The sequence below is a fragment of the Saccopteryx leptura genome, chromosome 5 (genome assembly GCF_036850995.1).
Source record: "Saccopteryx leptura isolate mSacLep1 chromosome 5, mSacLep1_pri_phased_curated, whole genome shotgun sequence".
In the NCBI taxonomy this organism is placed as follows: domain Eukaryota; kingdom Metazoa; phylum Chordata; class Mammalia; order Chiroptera; family Emballonuridae; genus Saccopteryx; species Saccopteryx leptura.
This window is the reverse complement of record NC_089507.1, coordinates 81,660,398-81,680,681: the sequence shown is the minus strand read 5'-3', so window position 1 is coordinate 81,680,681 and position 20,284 is coordinate 81,660,398. Positions and strand designations below refer to the sequence as shown.

At 41.9% G+C, this 20,284-nt stretch overlaps 1 protein-coding gene across 1 annotated transcript; it reads left to right on the top strand.

The window, feature by feature from the left end:
• The first annotated feature begins 2,388 nt into the window (after window positions 1-2,388).
• Window positions 2,389-17,354, top strand: ADH5 (alcohol dehydrogenase 5 (class III), chi polypeptide). The gene is made up of 9 exons (XM_066385152.1): window positions 2,389-2,484; window positions 5,204-5,305; window positions 7,775-7,916; window positions 8,531-8,618; window positions 12,825-13,044; window positions 13,194-13,454; window positions 14,188-14,323; window positions 16,786-16,924; window positions 17,045-17,354. The coding sequence occupies exons 1-9, from the start codon at window positions 2,443-2,445 to the stop codon at window positions 17,067-17,069; spliced, it is 1,155 nt and encodes a 384-aa protein (XP_066241249.1). The 5' UTR covers window positions 2,389-2,442; the 3' UTR covers window positions 17,070-17,354.
• Window positions 17,355-20,284: the final 2,930 nt, after the last annotated feature.

The window sequence follows — 20,284 nt, the reverse complement described above, 5'->3', positions numbered from 1 at the left end:
GAACACTCTGAGAAGAATATAGTTAGAACTTAACTAGTGTGTGAATATAGTAAATAAATAAAATTTGACTAGACAATAGAATCTTAGGAAAGGAGTAATGGAATGGCCCGTTGCGTGGCCTGGGATGGGAACGCAGACGGCAAGAAAAGAATGTTTTGCTAAGAGAATTGTTTTATGACTGAAGGCAGTTGCTGGGCTTTCTCAGTGAGACACTCTCATGAGGTTTATGTACTTTCCAAGATTTTTTCTTCAGATAATGAGAAGAATGGGGGGGCATCCATAGAAGCAATAGCAATTAATGTCTTCTGAAATTATGTTGCTACTAAACTATCTTGCAAGTGCACTCTATATATCTTTAAGTAAAAGTTACTCTTAATGTTATGTCAATTTCTTAATGGGCAAGCCTTTTGTTATCTTGTGAGAAAAGTTAGGACACTGCATAAACTCAAGACCATTTGCCTGAGCAAGCGGTGGTCCTTTGCTAATCCCTAATGATTTTGTCTGTTAATCTCTCTCTGCCCCTTGACTCACAACAACAGTAAAGTTGAGTTATTAGTTAGTACTAATCCTTTAAAAGCTTTTACCGATGTTGTTATCGCTAATCAAGTTATTTTTTAGTTGTACTTTGAGTGAATTGCCACCTGATTTGTAGTTTATAGATATAAATTAACTGTTATCTGGAAACATGTAAACATAGTGAAACAGAAGCAATGATTAACACCATGTAATTGTAACTTGGTGTGTGTGTATAAAAAAGGAGCTGTACTAGCATTTGGCAGAGATGCCTGGCAGTAAATGCTAACTAGAGAATAAAGAGAAAGAAAAGAATTCGGCTCTCTCACTCCATTTTCGCCGACGCCGTCTCCTCCTGTGGGACCCCTGGATCCCCCCCGGGGCTGGACCCCGGCAGAGGGCCTCCACCAGAGCTGGGCCTTACCCCATCAGGGTCTCTCATACTGTCCAAAAGCAGTATGTCCATCCAACAAGGGAGCTGGTGTCCCCCTCTGGCCACAGTCCAAGAGTCAGTTCACGATAGACAGCCCAGCTGTCTGTACAAATCACCAAGGTAAAGATCCATCACAGGCAACTAGGTCCAGGCCTCCCCCCTCATTCCTGTAGTCATGGCAGCTCTGAAGACGCTGCCCCAAGGAGAAGTGCATGGCACTGGTGGCCAACCTCTCCACCTCTGCTCTAGAGAGCATGATGCCATCCACCCCTATGTCCCACAAATGCAGCAATCCTACCAGGGGCTCAGCAGGTACTCTTTGCTGCTGGGTTTTTACCTTCTGGATAACCACTGGCCGAGCTCTGAATGCGCAGATGGCAGCTTCAGCCCAAGCCTCCTCATCCTCAGAAGAGGAGCTGGAAACACCTGCTCCCAGCAACTCAGAGCCACTCCACCAGCACAGCTCCATTTTTGGATCCTGTGGCTGCTGGCTCTTGGCCTGAAGCTGAACCCACAGTTGTGCCTCCAACAACTGCCACTGCCAACGTTCAACTTCCAGGGCAAACTGCAACATAGGAATCTGTAAATCACTCCAGTTTTAGGCGCCGTCAGTGCTCTGCAGCTCTCGAACCCAGTCGGCCTCCTTTTTCCAGTGCTCACTCCAGTTCAAGCTGTTGCTGGTTGTCAGCCTTTAGCCAGACCTGCAGTTCTCGGATGTGCAGCTCTTCCCGGAGGTTTTGACCTCCGGCAGCTTCTCGCGCAGAATTCCTGGTTACCTCTCACGAGGTTGTGAAAATAGTCAGCCAACAGTCCCCAAAAGGAGAGCCATGGGGAATCATACGCTGGAGAGCAACGCCCAATCCTCTACCCCACCCCTCAAGGGTGTCTGCAGCTTCATATCAATCTGATCCAAATCCTGCCAGGTGCGCCAGATGTAGGGTCAGTAACCGCCACTGTGGTCATGCAGGTTCTCATTGGATTCCGGCAGACGGTAAAGAAACTGTGCAGCCAGAAAATGGTGGACCATTCTGTTTATGAAAGTCTCCCTCTTGACGGAACACTGTATCTTGAAGGGCCCTATGTTATTCATCTTGCATCCCCAGAGGTAATGCACATAAAGTCCTCCCAGTTTCTCAAATGCTTCCGGTGAAATTCCTGGTCCCTCATTTTCCACATCTCTCCATTGTAAGCTTTATCAACGCTTCCTCCGCTACAGTTACACGGGGAAACTCTTTTCCCACACAGGCGCTTTGCAGCGGGGTTTCAGGACAGCCACGCCCACACCCCTCCAGCCTCCGGCACCAGACCACCCGCTACCTCTAGAGCGCCAGGCCGCCACCCCTCAGGCCCCGCCCACCTCATCCAGTCCCTCCCAAGCCCCGCCTCCAGGCCCTGCCTGTGCCGGGCGCACGCTCCACCCACGCCGTACTGCGCCACGCCCCCTGCGTGGGGCTCACGCCCGCCCCCCACATCTCCGACTGCGCGGCCCGCCCCGGATGTCCGCCGCGCGCAGGCTGGAGGAGGACATGGCGAAGCAGGTACCGCAGGCGGAGCAGCGGGCCCAAGTTCGAGGATGGCAGGGAGAGAAAGCATAGGGTGAAATCGGGCCGTTGGGTCCGGGAGCTGAACCGGGGCCTCGGAGCTGTTCAGTGGGGGGGAGTCTTGTTTTGCTGCTTCTTTCTGGGCAGCCGGAGCCGGGTGCAGAGAACCCAAGAGTGGGGTTGGCGAGGGAGCAGGGAAATCGGTGGTATTTTGGTGGAAATCCCTCTTTGCCTGCCCAAAAATAAGTACAGCGGGTTCTTTTCCAAAGTCATTTCATTAATAAAGTTGATGAGAAGCGTAGGAACTTAACTCTTGCTTATATTAATTAGCCTATGGTAATCTCGGTTTTCTTATAGCACCTCATTTGGCGTAGAGCTGCAGAACCTGGCCTGGATTACGTAACTTGCCCCGGGTCATGATTGCAGGTGGCAAACCTGTGGACAGAGCCTGTGCTCCAGGAATGTATTTTAGGAAGACTCCTAGATCCCTTTTAGTAACATTTTTGAGTGTTTAGGCACGAGAACTTTTTATCCTCCTCTAATCCTCACAGAAAACTTCGGCGAGGTATTGTCCCTAGTTTACAAACCAAAAACTGTTGGTAATGCTTAGTGATAACACTGAGAATTGTGAGCCTGGATTCCGATCCAGGTCTGTCCCTTTGCAACAGATTGTTCCAGTTTCTGAAGCACATTAGACAATAACGAAAGTTGGAAATATACAAATAACATGAATAATCAGTCTAAAGTTGCTTTGCAGACTTTAAAATTTTTTCTAGAAACATGTATGACCTTAAATGTTGGAGTTGGAAAAAAAATGATAACCTAGGCCTTTCAGACTTAACAAATTGGCACTCGTGTTTCCTTTATTACCAAATGCCTTTATTCAGAGAAAGTGAAAAATTACAGTTCAAATGTTGAAGTGGGGCAGGTGCCTGCAATGTAGAGTGGGGCTTTGTTTTGGTTAGAATTGTCATTGAAAGAGTTTAAACTCCTTTCAAATGTTCTTCAAAAGTGGGAGGCAGGGATAAAGCATTATTATTATGAATGAACTAGTTTTGTTGCTTCAGATGTCTAGTGTACATGACTTCCTTGTTAATATTCTGAATTTGACCTTTGATATTTATGGTATATTGAGGTGAAAAAGGATTCCGATGCAATGTCTGAATTTTTTGTACCATCAGATTTAATATCTACATTTAATATTAAAAACAAAATTTCTGACTTCACCAGTTTACACAAGCCACTCATCTCTCTATGTGGTTCAACTCTCCTTTCCCCCCACTCCGTGTTTTACTGTTACTAATAACTACTAACCTATTTTTGCAAAGCTACACTGTGCCAACAACTGTATTGGGGGCTTCATATTCATTCTCATTCACTCTTCACAATCACCCTGTATATAGTGTTTTATCAACATTTGTATCTCTTCCCCCTCCTGTATCTCAGTTAAAAGTGATGCTATCTCATACTCACTAACCAACATTACACTCTTGCTCCTCTTTTTGCATTCTATATCATGTAGTGCTTCTCCCTTTAAATCACACATTTTGGGATTATTGACTTTCCTGTCTCCTAAAATCCCAGTGGTAGTGTGGTTTTCAATCTTTATTTTGTCAACTTGTTTCATAACCACGATGTAAACCTTCCTCATTACACTTGATTCTCCGATAATGGAGGGATGTACTGACTAGAATCTCTAAGGTAACACTGTACTATAGAAATATATATATATAATGCGATTCACATAGGTAATTTTAACTTTTTTATTAGCCATACTAAAATTGGATTAAAATTTAATCAAACATCAAAATACTATCTCAACATGTAATCAATATTTTAAAAATATTATTGAAATACTTTTACTTTTTTCTTTTGTGCAAAGTCTTCTAAATCTAAGTATATTTTACACTTAGAGCTTAATTCATTCTGGCCATTTTTCAAGTATTCAGTAGCCATAGGTGGCAAGTTGATACATTATTGGAAAGCAATCCTTAAAAAAAAGGATAGACATAGTTGTTCTTTTAATTGCCCCCATTCTGAAACTTCTTACACTCCTTCCCTTGTGGCTTTGCACTACACCAGTGTTGCTTACACCAGTCTGAGCAACAGAATTTTGCAGGGCACAAAAGCATTCAGAGTCCTTGGACCCTGTGCCAGATCTACTGAATCAGATTCTCTTGGACCTACTGTATATTCATTTTCTTTTTAAAAATTCTTTATTGATTGATTTTTTAGAGAAAGAGGAAGGGAGAAAGAAAAATATCGATTTTTTTTTTTATTGTTCCACCTATTCATGCACTCATTGGCTGATTCTTGTATGTGCCCTGACAGGGAATCCAACCCTCAACCTTGGCATATGGAGACACTCACCAACTGAGCTACCCAGCCAGGGCCTGAACCTGGATTGTTAATTTGCTCCTGTTTATGCATTGTAGAGGGTTACTAAATACCCGGTGAATGAAACTTTTCAACCAAAAGAGGCTTTTATATCTGATCATGCAGTCATCTAAATTAAATATTTTAATGAATATTACTTATATGAAATCTAAAAACATGCAAAACAATTCTCCATATCCCTTAAGGGTACATGTTTCTTTGTGCAGCTGTGATATACTTCCTAAGATTAGCATTCATCAGCATATAAATTAATAAGGAGTTCATTATTAATAAGTAGTTCAGGTGGGTAAACAACTTGCTCCTTTTTTCCCCATCTCAGGTGATCAGGTGCAAGGCTGCGGTTGCCTGGGAGGCTGGAAAGCCCCTCTCCATAGAGGAGGTAGAGGTGGCGCCGCCAAAGGCTCATGAAGTTCGAATCAAGGTAATGTTGCACCTAAGGCAGTGGAAAAGAAGACTTACAGTTACATCTCTGGATAGATTAATAGTCTGAGTTCTGCAGAGGATAAAGCCCAAAGGAGAGGGTTGAGAGCAAGGTATTGAAAGTCATCCAACCACAGAATCACAACAGCCTTCTCTTGTTTTACCCCTCTCACCTTTGCAGCGCCTCTCCACCTTTTAGCTTTGGTGTTGGGCGGAGCAGCCTTCCCAGGGAGCACTGGATTACTGCAGGTTATTTCTGTAGCCTAGGTTTAAGGGGACTTTGTAGGATATTTCCCTTCCTAATGATTCCAAAACTTAAAATGTATGGTGGCACATTAGAAACAAAGAACAAATGGTCTTTAGTTTTGTTAGATGAGACTTCAAATAAGGTTTGGGAAGAGGCTCCTGATTAACTGGAGCAACAACCATGTGAAGTCAGCTTAATTAGAGAACTTTAAATACTGACCCTTGCAAGCAGGGCCCGAGTTCAGGGGCTTCACGCATTCATTATTCCAGTGCTTCTTAACCTCTGCTGTGGCAGAGAAATGAAGCTATCCCAGGAAAGAGGCATATTGCACAAAGCAACCAGCTGGATGTTTTTAGCATTCTACTCTATTTGTTTTGGAATAAATTAATGGTTTAAAGTGGTGACCTTTGAATAAAACGAGTGTTCTAGAAATATCAGCTCTTTGTGCTATAAATTCAAGTAAACATCCCCTGTCCCACCTCCAAACGCACAGCATATAAACATTTACTGGCTCAGGAATTACATGTATCCGGTCAGGGAAGCACAGGGTCAAATAACTTTGTTGTTGTTGATGTGTTAGGGTAAGAGACAGGCAGACAGGAAGGGAGAGAGCTGAGAAGTGTCAGCTCATAGTTGCAGCACTTTAGTTGTTCATTGATTGCTTCTTATACATGCCTTGATAGGGGTAGGTGGTCTCCGGCCAGTGACCCCTTGTTCAAGCCAGTGACCATGGAGTCGTGTCCATGATTCTGCACTCAAGACGGTGACCTGGAGGTTGCAAACCTGGGATCTCAGTGTCCCAGGTCAACGTTCTAATCACTGCACCACCACTGGTCCAAATAACTATAAGATCCTTTATAATCCTGACCCAAGAATCTGAAATCTTATAATAATTAAGTTAAGAAATTAACCTGATTGTGATTTTTGCCACTGAAAAAGAACATGTTTGTCCTGAATTTCTGTATGGGCACATTGAGTTCAGCCGTCTTCCCTGGGAAACTGCTAACAAATAGCAAAGAAAGTTTCATTGTAAGTGAGCATGTAGGAGAGAAGCAGTGAAGCATAAATACACTAAGAATTTCCCTTTCTGTTCTTTCTTGATGGTTTGGAAAGATAACATAACTTGAAAACAAGAGAGGGATAAAAAGCTTATTCAAGTAGAATTTGTTTGTGGCTGCTAAAAGGAAGTTGGTTCCACTAAAATAGGCATCCCCCCCCCCCCAAAAAAAATAAAAAATTAAAACAGGCATCCCCAAACTATGCATGCGGCCCCCCGCCGCACTTCCGGAAGGGGCACCTCTTTCATTGGTGGTCAGTGAGAGGAGCACTGTATGTGGCGGCCCTCCAACGGTCTGAGGGACAGTGAACTGGCCCCCTGTGTAAAAAGTTTGGAGACCCCTGCACTAAAAGCTCTGGGTTTTGGCACAGAACAAGCACGCTGGCATATTTCAGAAGTAGTCCGTAGCTTTTTAGAAGTCACATTCCCAGCAGTCATGAAGAGGCTAGCAGTGAGATGGCTTTGCACACAGGTGCTGTTTCTCTTCATACCTAAAGACACAGTGCCAGTACAGTCACCTATTTACTTTGTCTGCTAATATGCACTGAAAATGAGAATAGGTGTATCATTTTTCATTGCATGTAAATATATTGATACTAGTACATTTTTGGGGTTTATTTGTTTGTTTTTTAATCGAGAGAGAGACAAAGATAGGGACACACAGGAAGGGAGAGAGATGAGAAGCATCAACTTGTAGTTGTGTCACGTTAGATATTCATTGATTGCTTTCTCATATGTGCCTTGACTGGGTGGCTCCAGCTAAGCCAGCGACCTTGGGCTTCAAGCCAGTGACCTTGAGGTCATGTCTATGATCCCACACTCAGCCAGTGACCTTGCGCTCAAGCTAGTGAGTCCATGTTCAAGCCAGCAAACTTGGGGTTTTAAAGCTGGGTTCAAAACCCTCTATCCACTGCACCATCACCTGGTCAGGCTAAATACACTAGTACTTTTATGTGCTACTAAAAAAAGGTTGCTAGTTCTAGTTGTTAAGATGCCATCTATTTGTAAGCAATTACTGATTTTACAGAGGTTAAAATATGAAAGAAATGTATACCAGAAACAATGAAGTATGGTATTAAAGTAAAAGTGCCTTTCCTGAGAGCTATGCCTCACTCTGAATTACATGCACACATACTTAAACGCTCTTTATTTGAATATCCTGATAGATTATTGCCACTGCAATTTGCCACACTGATGCCTATACCCTGAGTGGGGCTGATCCTGAAGGGAGTTTTCCAGTGATCTTGGGACATGAAGGTGCTGGAATTGTGGAGAGTGTTGGTGAAGGAGTTACTAAGCTAAAGGCAGGTAAGAGGGTATTTGAACCACTTATTTTACAATTTTGGCTTGTTGTCAAGGTTGATTTCATTCCTCACCCAGGAAGCACAAATACAAGGTGGGGCAAAAGTAGGTTTACAGTTGGTCGTATGGAAAATAATACAATAATTAATAAATAACACAAGAATAAACTGTTTCTCATACTCACAAATAATAACACAAGAATACTGCATTTTACAAACTCACAACATAAATCTACTTTTTCCCATTGATATTTGATGGGTTTTTCCTCTGGTTTTGCAAACTGCTGTTCATCTGCAACTGTTAAAAACATTACCAAAGCCAGTATTGTCCAATTAAACAAGAATTTTTAAAGATGCATCAGTGAGTCAGTATGTTGAGGCACATAACTCCTTGTTCTCCAGTTACTGGTTTAAAAGTTTCCTTTAATAAAAATTTTGAAATATAATTTCTGCAGAGTTAGGCAGTGTGGGAATAACATTATGTAGGTACAGTTCTAAGCTTTGAAGTGTTAACTTTCCAAAGCCGAATGAGTTGACAGGAATGGGAATTTGCAGAGCTGACAGATGCATTAGAAGTAGATGCTACGTAGTCAGGATAATGTCTTTGCCTTTGTTTTCCAGGTGATACTGTCATCCCACTTTATATTCCCCAGTGTGGAGAATGCAAATTTTGTCTAAATCCTAAAACAAACCTTTGCCAGAAGATTAGGTTTGTATCTTTTTATTTTATTCTTAAAATAAGAGGTCATCTTAATGATAAGTGTATGGCAATTTATACAGAGCATTCTACATAAATTATTTTATTTTATCTTTATAGCAACTCTCAATCATCATTAGTATCCCCATTTTCATAGATGAGGAAGACTCAGAAATTAAGTAGTTTGCCCACTATCATCAGCTATTAAGAGAGAAAACTGAATTTTTTGAATTCATTCTTTTTCCATAACAATAAGCTAAATTTGGCAACATGTTTAGTAAAAGGGACATGCTTATGAAATTAATGAAAACTTTTTTATGTTCGTTTTATTGTCTATGAAATTGAAGTGATAAAAACTTACTGCCCTGGCTGGATTGTTCGGTTTGGTTGGAGCACCGTCCCAAAGCACAGAGGTTGCCGGTTTGATCCCCAGTCATGGTACATACAGGAACAGATTGATGTTCCTGTCTCTTTCTTTCCCTTTCTCTATCTCTAAAATCAATAAAATAAACATTAAAAAAACCCATCTACAAGAGATAACATAACCTCTCAACCTGGGAAAGGTAGTTACTTTATTACAGTAAGATGAACAGCTCTTAAATACTTCTTGAATTTCCTTCCTTTTTTGTTTTTGTTTTTTATTGAAGTAGAACAGACATGTAATAAAGTACTTAAAGTATACAAATCTTAAGCGTACAGCTCCGCATGACCAGGTGGTATACAGTGGATAGAGCTTTGGCCTGGAATGCTGAGAACCCAGGTTTGAAACCCCAAGGTCACTGGCTTGAGGCAGGCTCACCAGCTTGAGCACAGGGTTGCCAACTTCAGTGTGGGATCATAGATATGACCCCATGGTTGCTGGCTTGAACCCAAGGCGCTGGCTTGAGCAAGGGGTTACTCAGTCTTCTATACCCCCCCCCTCCCGTCCAGGCACATGTGCAAATGCAGTCAATGAACAACTAAGAAGCTGCAACGAAGAGAATTGATGTCTGTCTCTCCCTTCCTGTCCGTCTGTCCCTATCTGCCCCTCTCTCTGACTATCTCTCTGTCTCTGTCAAAAAAAAGAAAAAGTAATCAGTGAACAACTAAGGTGCCACAACTATGAGTTGATGCTTCCCACCATTCTCCCTTTCTGTCTGTCTGTGCCAGTCTGTCTGCACGTCTCTTGCTCACTAAAAAAAAAAAAAAAAAAAAGTGTGCAGCTGAATTAATTTTTTGGTATATGCATACCTAATGGTTAGAATCATCACCCAGATCAAAATAGAGAACCCTTCCAGCACCCCACAAAGTCCATCATGTTCCTTCCAAGTCAATACCTGCCTCCCTTAAAGGTAACCAACCACTACTATGATTTCTTTGACTGTAGAACTTTATATCAGTAGAGTTATGCATTGTGTGCTCTTTTGTCTGGTTTCTTTCATTCACAGTGTCTAAAAGATGACTCTAAGTTGCTCTGTCATTTCCCATTCCACGTACCACTGCTTTCTCTCAGTATTTCTCTGGGGTTGGAATGCTGAGTCATAGGATACACTCTCATGAGCAGCATAGGGGAGATTCGTTTGTTCTTGCCTTTGTTTTCTAATACCATTAACAGAATCAGTTTACATTTTTGGAAAACAAAATTCCATTTGTTTTATAACATAAATCCAATTATGGCAAAGCTAGAGCAAAAATAAATTGTCGTCTTCAAAGGGAATTTCAGACAGCTGTGACAATTTTTGCAACACATCTAATGTAGAGATGGTAATGGGCTTCTTTGGCTGTCTGTAACCTTTTAGAGAGGGTCAAGACCTTTCGGAGCTTAAGAAGTTTCCTAATCACCTATTGTGTGTGAACTCCTCTGAGAAGAAGTGATTGCTCATTAAGGAGGGCTAATCAAACAAGTTGCTCTTATAAAGATACAACAGGTTTTTTTGTTGTTGTTTTTTGTGACAGAGACAGAGCGAGGGACAAATAGGGACAGACAGGAAGGGAGAGAGATGAGAAGCATCAATTCTTCGTTGTGGCTCCTTAGTTGTTCATTGATTGCTTTCTCATATGTGCCTTGATGGGGAGGGGGGCTACAGCAGAGTGAGTGACCCCTTGCTCAAGCCAGCGACCTTGGGTCCAAGCTGGTGAGCTTTGCTCAAACCAGATGAGCCCGCGCTCAAGCCGGCAACCTCGGGGTTTTGAATCTGGGTCCTCTGCGTCCCAGTCCGACGCTCTCTCCGCTGTGCCACCACCTGGTCAGGCAACAGTTCTATTTGGTAGAGTTTATCACCTGTTTGCTCTTTGTTTCTGGTCATATTTTTGTTTTTCTCTCAAAGGACATTATTTACTAATGCATCCAGAGGCAATCCATTTCTCTTCATCTGTGTATTTGTTTAATCAGATACTATTCCAAAGGATTTGTATCTAAGGATATATATCAAATTATAGTGTTTATTTTTATTAAAGATAACAAATATTTATCAATCACTCTGTACCAGGCAAAATGCTAATGCTTTACATAGCATCTCATTTGATTGCTTTAGAAGTCTGTGAGCAAGATACAATTGTCCTGTGCATTTTCTAGTGAGGAAACTAAGGCACTAAGGTTAGTTAACACCCAAGATCACACAGGCATTGAACTCTAGTGTGTCTGACTTTAGGGCTCCTCCTCCTAAGCAAGACATTGTATAAGCTAAAGATTTATCATCAAAAATAATTTTTGTTGCTGTGTTTCATATTGGTTGCTTTTGTGAGTTTGTTCTCCTGCCCCCCTGCTATAACCAACTACACAAGCAAGAAAACTAGGAGAAAAAATGACTTGAATCCTTGAGGACTGTTACACTTTTTGAAAATGGCCTCCTGAAAGACCTATATCAACCAGTTTGGCCATTAGCTGTCCTCTGCTAAGTGGCTCATTGCATAAAACCTCTGCTGGTATAGATGCTGGATTTGGCTATATGCTTTTTTTAATTTTATTTTATTTATTCATTTTTAGACAGGAGAGAGAGAGGGAGAGGGAGAAACAGAGAGAGAAAAGGGGGGAGGAGCTGGAAGCATCAACTCCCATATGTGCCTTGACCAGGCAAGCCCAGGGTTTTGAACCGGCAACCTCAGCATTCCAGGTCGACACTTTATCCACTGCGCCACCACAGGTCAGGCCTGCTATATGCTTTCTAAAGTTACCTTTGCTCACCAAGTTTTATGATGGAATTTTAAAATAATTTCATCTGATCCATAAGTTGTTAAAAATTATTTCAGGCCTGACTATGTAGTAGCACAGTGAATAGAGTGTTGGATTGGGATGCAGAGAACCCAGGTTCAAAAGCCCAAGGTTGTCGGCTTGAGCATGGGATCATCCGGCTTGAGCACAGGGTCACTGGCTTGAGCGAGGGATCATAGACATGACCCTGTGGTCACTGGCTTGAGCAAGGGGTCACTTGGTCTGTTGTAGCCCCTTAGTCAAGGAACATATGAGAAAAGCAATCAATGAACAACTTAGGAGCCGCAACAAAGAATTGATGCTTCTCATCTCTCTCCCTTCCTGTCTATCTGTCCCTTTCTCTGTATCTTTCTCTGTCTCACACACACACACACACAAAATTACTTTAGTACAATAAGATCCAGAAGGTTACTGAATGTTGGAAAAGATACATAAGATTATAAATCTCTTATAATTTTCCCTAATATAGCATTCCTGAAAGATGGTAAGTTATTAATGCATGCATTAGAAATTGGACTTTGGCCCTGGCCGGTTGGCTCAGCGGTAGAGCATCAGCCTGGTGTGCAGGAGTCCCGGGTTCGATTCCCGCCAGGGCACACAGGAGAGGCGCCCATCTGCTTCTCCACCCCTCTCCCTCTCCTTCCTCTCTGTCTCTCTCTTCCCCTCCCGCAGCCAAGGCTCCATTGGAGCAAAGATGGCCCGGGCGCTGGGGATGGCTCTGTGGCCTCTGCCTCAGGAGCTAGAATGGCTCTGGATGCAACAGAGCGACCCCCCAGAGGGGCAGAACATCGCCCCCTGGTGGGCGTGCCGGGTGGATCCCGGTGGGGCGCATGCGGGAGTCTGTCTGACTGCCTCCCCATTTCCAGCTTCGGAAAGATGAAGAAGAAGAAAAAAAAAAGAAATTGGACTTTCAATTTTAGCTCACTTTCCTATTTATTATACATTAGTTTTAAAACTAATTTATTTTTATTATGGATTTTAGGAGACCTAATTCTACCCTGTCTTTTTCCCTTTTTTATTTTCTTTAGAGTCACTCAAGGGAAAGGCTTAATGCCAGATGGCACTAGCAGATTTACTTGCAAAGGAAAGACAATTTTACATTACATGGGAACCAGCACGTTCTCTGAATATACGGTTGTGGCTGATATCTCTGTTGCTAAAATTGATCCTTTAGCACCTTTGGATAAAGTCTGCCTCCTGGGTTGTGGCATTTCAACTGGTTATGGTGCTGTTGTGAACACTGCCAAGGTAAGTGTTGGCCTGGCTTTTAGTTTCTGCCTTCTAACTTGATAAAACAGAGCTTTGCTGGAATAACGAGGTTGGCCCGATCTGTAGGAAACCTAGTCATTTTCTTGACTCTTGTGGAAGGAGTACCTCATAGACTGCCTCACTGTTAGGTGGAGCCTGGCTCTACTTGTGCTGTCTTCGGCCTCGGAGGAGTTGGATTGGCAGTGATCATGGGCTGTAAGGTGGCTGGTGCGTCCCGGATCATTGGTGTGGATATCAATAAAGATAAATTTCCAAGGGCCAAGGAGTTTGGAGCCTCTGAATGTATCAACCCCCAGGACTTCAGTAAGCCCATCCAGGAAGTGCTCATTGAGATGACTGACGGGGGAGTGGACTACTCCTTTGAGTGCATTGGTAACGTGAAGGTCATGGTGAGTGTGCTTGGCTTTCTTCCTTTCCCTCTTTCACTGTGTGTACATGTAACTGCTTTTTATTAATGGAGTGTTCTTAAGATTTAAAATTGTTTTGTTTCTGGAAAGGAAAAGTCCCTTGATAAGAATTATTCTAATAGAAGAAGGTAAAAGTAACGATTTGAACTACAAGTGGGAAATGATACTAGAATGGCTCAGGGAAGGAGGAAGAAAAATGTTTCTTTGCCTTCCAGTGTATCCTGAATCTTTGAGAAGTCCACTTAAATAAAAAGGCAGAATGATGGCAGTTGTAGAAAGCATGAAATTTAAAATTAAATATACCTCACATACTACAATATATCAGTGACCTCGAGCACTCAGTTTGCTCATGTAAAATACAGACAGTAGCAGCACTTACTTGACACGAAGCAGACATTCATTAGTTACTTCTCTGCCTGCTTCTTTTATTAAAGTCTTTAGAATTTTGAACTAGTATTTACTTTTAAAAATGGACAGCAAGTAAAAGCTTTAAATTCTTTCAAATTGTGTTAATTTTTAGCCAAGGAAGTAAATTTTTTAAAGAACTGTTAAAATCATTCAATAAAGTTAAATTTACTAAACATTCCATTTGAGCATTTTGTTGCCATTTATTTTTAGATGGCTTTGTGAAACCCTCTCCCCAAAGAAGTTGCTGGGGAAGCAGATATCCCCAGCAGACGCACTGACTTCTGCGATTTGTCCTGTCTGCCCGCAGAGAGCAGCGCTGGAGGCCTGCCACAAAGGCTGGGGCGTCAGCGTGGTGGTTGGAGTAGCTGCTTCCGGAGAAGAAATCGCCACTCGGCCGTTCCAGCTGGTCACAGGCCGCACGTGGAAAGGCACTGCCTTTGGAGGTAATTTGTTAGACGGGAGGAATACACTTTCTCTCTTATTTCCATTAGCTGAGTTTTCATTTCAGGCCAGTTTTCTTGTTTTAACAATACTTTTTACGGGCTACCTTCTCATCCTGAGTTGTTGCATATGATGGTTTTTTTTGTTTTTTTTTTGTATTTTTCTGAAGTTGGAAACAGGGAGGCAGTCAGACAGACTCCCACATGTGCCCGACCGAATCCACCCGGCATGCCCACCAGGGGGCGATGCTCTGCCCACCTGGGGCATTGCTCTGTTGCAACCAGAGCCATTCTAGTGTCTGAGGCAGAGGCTATGGAGCCATCTCAGCGCCTGGGCAGACTTTGCTCCAATGGAGCCTTGGCTGCGGGAGGGGAAGAGAGAGACAGAGAGGAAGGAGAGGGAGAGGGGTGGAGAAGCAGATGGGCGCTTCTCCTGTGTGCCCTGGCCGGGAATCGAACCCCGGTCTCCTGCACTCCAGGCTGACGCTATACCACTGAGCCAACCGGCCAGGGCCTGATGTTATTTTAATAGAAGGGTTTCACACTTGGTCAGTATTCTCCTCTGAGGGTGGGGACGTGCTCACCCTCTTCTGAAGCTCAAGCCACATTTTACACACTTTAAAAGAGAAACAAATCAATATTCTGTTAATGAGCCTGTGGGGGGGAGGGCAGGCATGAGAAGTTGGTTGCAGGGTAATCAAACATTTTCATTCATACTGAGTCATGTTGTGGAGTTAAATAGGTTATAGGCATTTTTTACTCATTTTTCCAGACAGTATAGTGACCTCTGGATGTAAACATACTTCTGGCTGAATAGTACTGATTTCAGCAGTAACCAATACTAAATCTTAAACTGAAAATGTTAAATTAGACAAAGCCTTATAGCAAAATTGGAAAGCTGCCAGACTGATTATCTTTCCCTGGTGTGATCCTAAAAAGTACATGATTTTGGGGGATTGTCTATGTTTTGATGGGTTCTTAAAACAAGTAAAAATGTGTTCTCACTAACCTCTTAGGAAAAAGTTCATGTACCATGAGTTTTGAATGATCTGTGTTGAACAAGTATCTGTTAACACCCCTACCTTATATTATGGCAGCTTTTTTGAAAATCAGAGGAAACATTGTGAAAGTATGCAAAAAGAAGAGTTTGGCCAAAGTTTTCCTTCTTTAAACTTTAGAATTTTCTTTAGAAATGTCAAGCTGACGAAACTCCCCTTTCCGAAGCCCTGGATGCATGGTGAACTTGAATGTCTTCAGAGAGATATCTTAGGATCCATAGCTGGATTTGAAAGGGCTCTGCGCCCGGATGACCGAGCCAGGGGTGTTGGGAGGAACCTCTGACTGAAGGCTCATCTCAGCACAGTGCTGTTCGGGAAATAAGCGGGAGCATTGGGGCCCCGTGGGTGTTGCTAAAATAGGACCCACAGCTGTGAATAGAAGTTTTGGTCTAGGGTTGTAGTTGTCTCAGTTAATAGGAATTTTAAAAAAGAAAGAAAAGACCCTGGCCGGTTGGCTCTGGTAGAGCTATGGCCAGGGGTGTGGATGTCCCGGGTTCGATTCCCAGCCAGGGCACACAGGACAAGTGCCCACCTGCTTCTCCACCCTTCCCCCATTCCTTTCTCTTTATCTCCTTCTTCCTCTCCCGCAGCCAAGGCTCCACTGGAGCAAGTTGGCCCGGGTGCTGAGGATGGCTTCATGGCCTTGGGTCAGGCACTAAAATGGCTCCGGTGGGCTTGCCAGGTGGATCCTGGTCAGGCGCATGTGGGAGTCCGTCTCTCTGCCCCCTCACTTCTCACTTAGGAAAATACCGAAAAAAGGAAAAAAAAGGAAAGAAAAAGCTCTCAATTTTTATGGAAAAAATAATTGGTAGAGGATATAAAGAGAGGGATTTGGAAAAAAGCCCAAAAGAGGTTTGAAATATGGTCCGAAACATCCCTGCTTTAAAAAGAAGGAAGACTGCTTTGTTGATTTATTTCTTCTTTCAATACAAGTGAAATATTGAAGCATCTGATTTCCTACTTTGCTTTTAGTTTCACAGTTTACTATTCTAAGATACTGTCCCTATTCATTGTTGAATTTAGAACCAAAGAAATAGCCACGTATCACATCAATATTTTTCTCCCATGGATTTCATTATTATAGAAATCTTTGCTGTGTGGACCTAATATATAAGCTTATTCTAAGAATAATAGAGTTCTATCCTGGGGTAATCTAAAAGTCTCAATTGAGACTTAATGATTTAGTAAATCAATACAGAAAAAGAAAAATACTAAAAAGGCATTTACTTTTTTCTTAACTAATATTGTGCATTAAGTTCTCATCTCGATGCTAATTTTGAAGTTTTTCATTCCCATATAATGAAAAAATTTATTCTCATAAATGTCTTTGTGTAACCCACAAAGTAATAAGCATACTGTAAAGATTTGTTGAAAAGTATTAATGAATAATTGTACGATTTCTTTTAGGATGGAAGAGTGTAGAAAGCGTCCCAAAGTTGGTGTCCGAATATATGTCCAAAAAGATAAAAGTTGATGAATTTGTGACTTACAATCTCTCTTTTGACCAAATTAACAAAGCCTTTGAACTGTTGCATGAAGGAAAGAGGTAAGCTTCCTTCCTCTTTGGTAATGATTGGAGGTTTATGAAGTGAAAAATAATTGCTATAATGGTCTTAAAAGAAAAGATACCATTCAAACCTATGTTTATTGTTTCCTTCTCTTACAGCATCCGAACCGTTGTAAAGTTTTAAAGCCAAAGCAAAAATATACATCCATCCTTATAGTGAAGTCATGTGATCTGGTTGGAGCAGTTAGACAAACAAAGAGAAATTCTTCCAAGTTCACAGCCTTAGACGTTCAGTAACTCCCTCTAGTGAATAATGTTTTATGTATTAGTATACCTCCAATCAGGGATAAGACTGCTCTGTCGTAAATCTTTTCTGGACTTGCACAGGAATAATTGCTAGCTCATTAAGGAATTTTTTAACATAATAAAAGTAATTTCTGCCTATGTGTAGAAGTCCTTGTTTTGTGCTGACGTTATTCTCACAGTTCTTTCCCTATTATCTTTATTCTTCAAAGGAAAGATGGAGGAAGCAGGGCAATGGTGATTTTATGAACCTTGTCTGCTGCTGTCAGTAACTTTGGCTTAATTTTTAAGAGTCTCAGGCCCATTTACTAAAGAACAGATTTCCTTAGCCATCAGTGGCAAAGTTAGTCAGAGCTCAGGTCATCAGGTCAGCTTCTGTGAGCTCATCTTCTTGAGGGCAGGTACTATGCCTTGTTCAAACTTAAGTACCCCCAGTTCCTACTGTGGTATCTGGCCCAAAGTGAGAATTAAAATTCATCATTGAAACTACCTTCTGTACTCAAGTGTATGTGTTGTTAGCTCTGAGAATTATTTCAAGATTATAAATATTATAGTTATTTTTGTACTGAATGTCCAAGTTCCCAGCACTTTTACCAAATCTTAACATTTTATCACATTGCCTTTCCAGAGGCAGTCTCTACCCAGAATTCAGTATTTATCACTCTCATGCCTGTTGTTATGCTTTTCCTACACAGGCATACAGTAAGTCCTCACTTAATGTTGCTAGGTTCTTAGAAACCAACTTTTAAGCGAAAGCAAACATAATGAAATCAATTTTCCTATAAGGCTAAATGATAAAAACAACAGTTAAGTTCCTTATGGCATATTTCTAGCCACAAAAACATCACCAAAATTCAAGACTCAAAACACTTATAAGCTTGGACATTAAATATGAGCTATACATACATTTAAGAAAGATTAATAAACACAAGTCAGATAATTTTCCAACCCAGCGACTACAGTTCAGGGTTGCGTGTGGCCAGAACTGCCTACAGCTCAGGCACACAGTGGGACCCACGCTGGACAGGACGCCCTCCACTTCACATGCACATCTCTGGGATGGGGGAGGAAACCAGAGTCCCCAGAGGAAACCCAAGCAGACATGGGGAGAATGTGCCAACTCGACACAGACTGTGGCCCCCGCTGGGAGTGAATTTTTTTCTCATCAATATTACAATGAGATGAAGTTGAAGAAAACCAGGTTATTCAAGGACCTGCTATATCTCGTTTTAATTGCACTCCACTTCATTGTGCTGCTCCATACGGGTTTGTTACAATTAAAGGTTTACGGCACCCGAGTCGAGCAAGTCTGTCAGCGCCGCTTTCCAGCAGCGTTTGCTCACTTTGTGCTACATTCTGGTAATTCTCATAATATTTCAATAGTCCTGTACTGGATATGAGCAAAGTACATTGAAAACCTAGCAAGGATTCACCATTCTAAATGCCATTAGGCTCATTTGTGACTCGTTTGAAGAGGTCCAAATATCAACGTAAGAGTTTGGAAAATGTTGGTTCCAGCCCTCAAGACATTAGTGGAGGAAGTAATGGCAAATGTGGTGGAAATAGCAAGCGAACTAGAATTGTAGGAGCAGCCTGAAGATGGGACAATTTTTGTAATCTCTATCAGGGGTCTCCAAACTTTTTACACAGGGGGCCAGTTCACTGTCCCTCAGACCATTGGAGGGCTGCCAAATACAGTCAGTGGTCCTCTTACCACCAATGAAAGAGGTGCCCCTTCCAGAAGTGCAGTAGGGGCATTGCGGCCTGTGGGCTGTAGTTTGGGGACGCCTGCAAAGGATGAGATCCTTAGGGATGAGCAAAGAAAGTGGTCTCAAGATGGAATCAGCTGGTGAAGAAGCGTGAAGATTGTTGAAATGTCCACAAAGGATTATAATATTACCTAAACCTAGTTAGTGCAGCAGCATTTGAGAGGACTGGCTCCAATTCTGAAAGCTCTGTGGGCAAAATGCTATCAAACAAAAAGTACTACACAGAAATTGTGAACTGCTGGATAGCTCGGTTGGTTAGAGCATTGTCCTGAAGCACAGAAGTTCCCGGTTCAGTCCCCAGTCAGGGCACATACAGGAACAGATCCGTGTTCCTCTCTTCTTTCTCTTTCTTTGCCCCTTCCTCTCTTAAAAAAAAAATAACACTTTAAAAAAAAGAAAGTTTATGAAAAAAAGTCTATTGATGTGGCCAACTTCATTGTCTTATTTATGGGATTGCCACAGCCACCCCAACTTTCAGCACTCACCACCCCATCAGTCCGTGACCATCAACATCTAGGCAAGACCAGTACAAGACCAGCAAAATGATTGCAACTTGCTGAAGGCTCAGATGATGGTTAGCATTGTTTAGCAATAAAGTATTTTTAATTAAGATATGTAGATTATTTTTTCAAACATAAACCTATTGCACTTAATAAATTACAGTATAGTGTAAACAAAACCTTTATATGCACTTGGAAACAATTTGTTTGACTTGCTTTACTGCATTGGTCTGAAACAGAAGCTGCAGTATCTGAGGTAGGCCTGGACATATCCATAAATCCTCTAGTGTTCAGTATTGCTCATTCTGCAGCTTTCATTTTTCACTCGTTGTATGCTTAATTTATGTTATTTTGCGCTTAATCTATGTTGTATGTGAAGCTCTCATTCACTTTAATACCATGCAGTAATATTCAGTTATATGAGCTGCCATAATTTATCTGTTCTCCAGTTGGTGGCATAAAGTTGTTTCCAAAGCTCTTTCTCTATTGCTAACAACACCGGTGGAACATTCTTTTGTATATTGTGCTCTATATATTAATTACTTAGGATAAGCACATTTTAAATTTACTAGAAATTGCAAAATTGCTCTTTAAAGTGGTTGGAAATATTTGCAAATGGTATTTCATTGTGACTGTAGTTTGCATTTCTCTCAGTTACTAAAGACTTGCGTTGTATTCGCCATTTGTACTTCCTTTTATGGGAAGTATCTGGTCACATCCTTTGCCCATTTTTCTATTGGATTCTTTTTGTAATTTATAGGAAGCTTTATTTATTTATTTATTTATTTTGACAGAGACAAAGGGGCTGACAGGAAGGGAGAGATGAG

What these genes read in the sequence shown, in the direction of transcription:
- ADH5 (XM_066385152.1), top strand. Translation starts at nt 2,443, where the DNA reads ATGTCCGCCGCGCGCAGGCTGGAGGAGGACATGGCGAAGCAG. An exon ending in AACCTTTGCCAGAAGATTAG is followed by an intron (nt 8,619 to 12,824) that starts GTTTGTATCTTT and finishes TATTTTCTTTAG; the next exon opens with AGTCACTCAAGGGAAAGGCT. An exon ending in TTGGTAACGTGAAGGTCATG is followed by an intron (nt 13,455 to 14,187) that starts GTGAGTGTGCTT and finishes GTCTGCCCGCAG; the next exon opens with AGAGCAGCGCTGGAGGCCTG.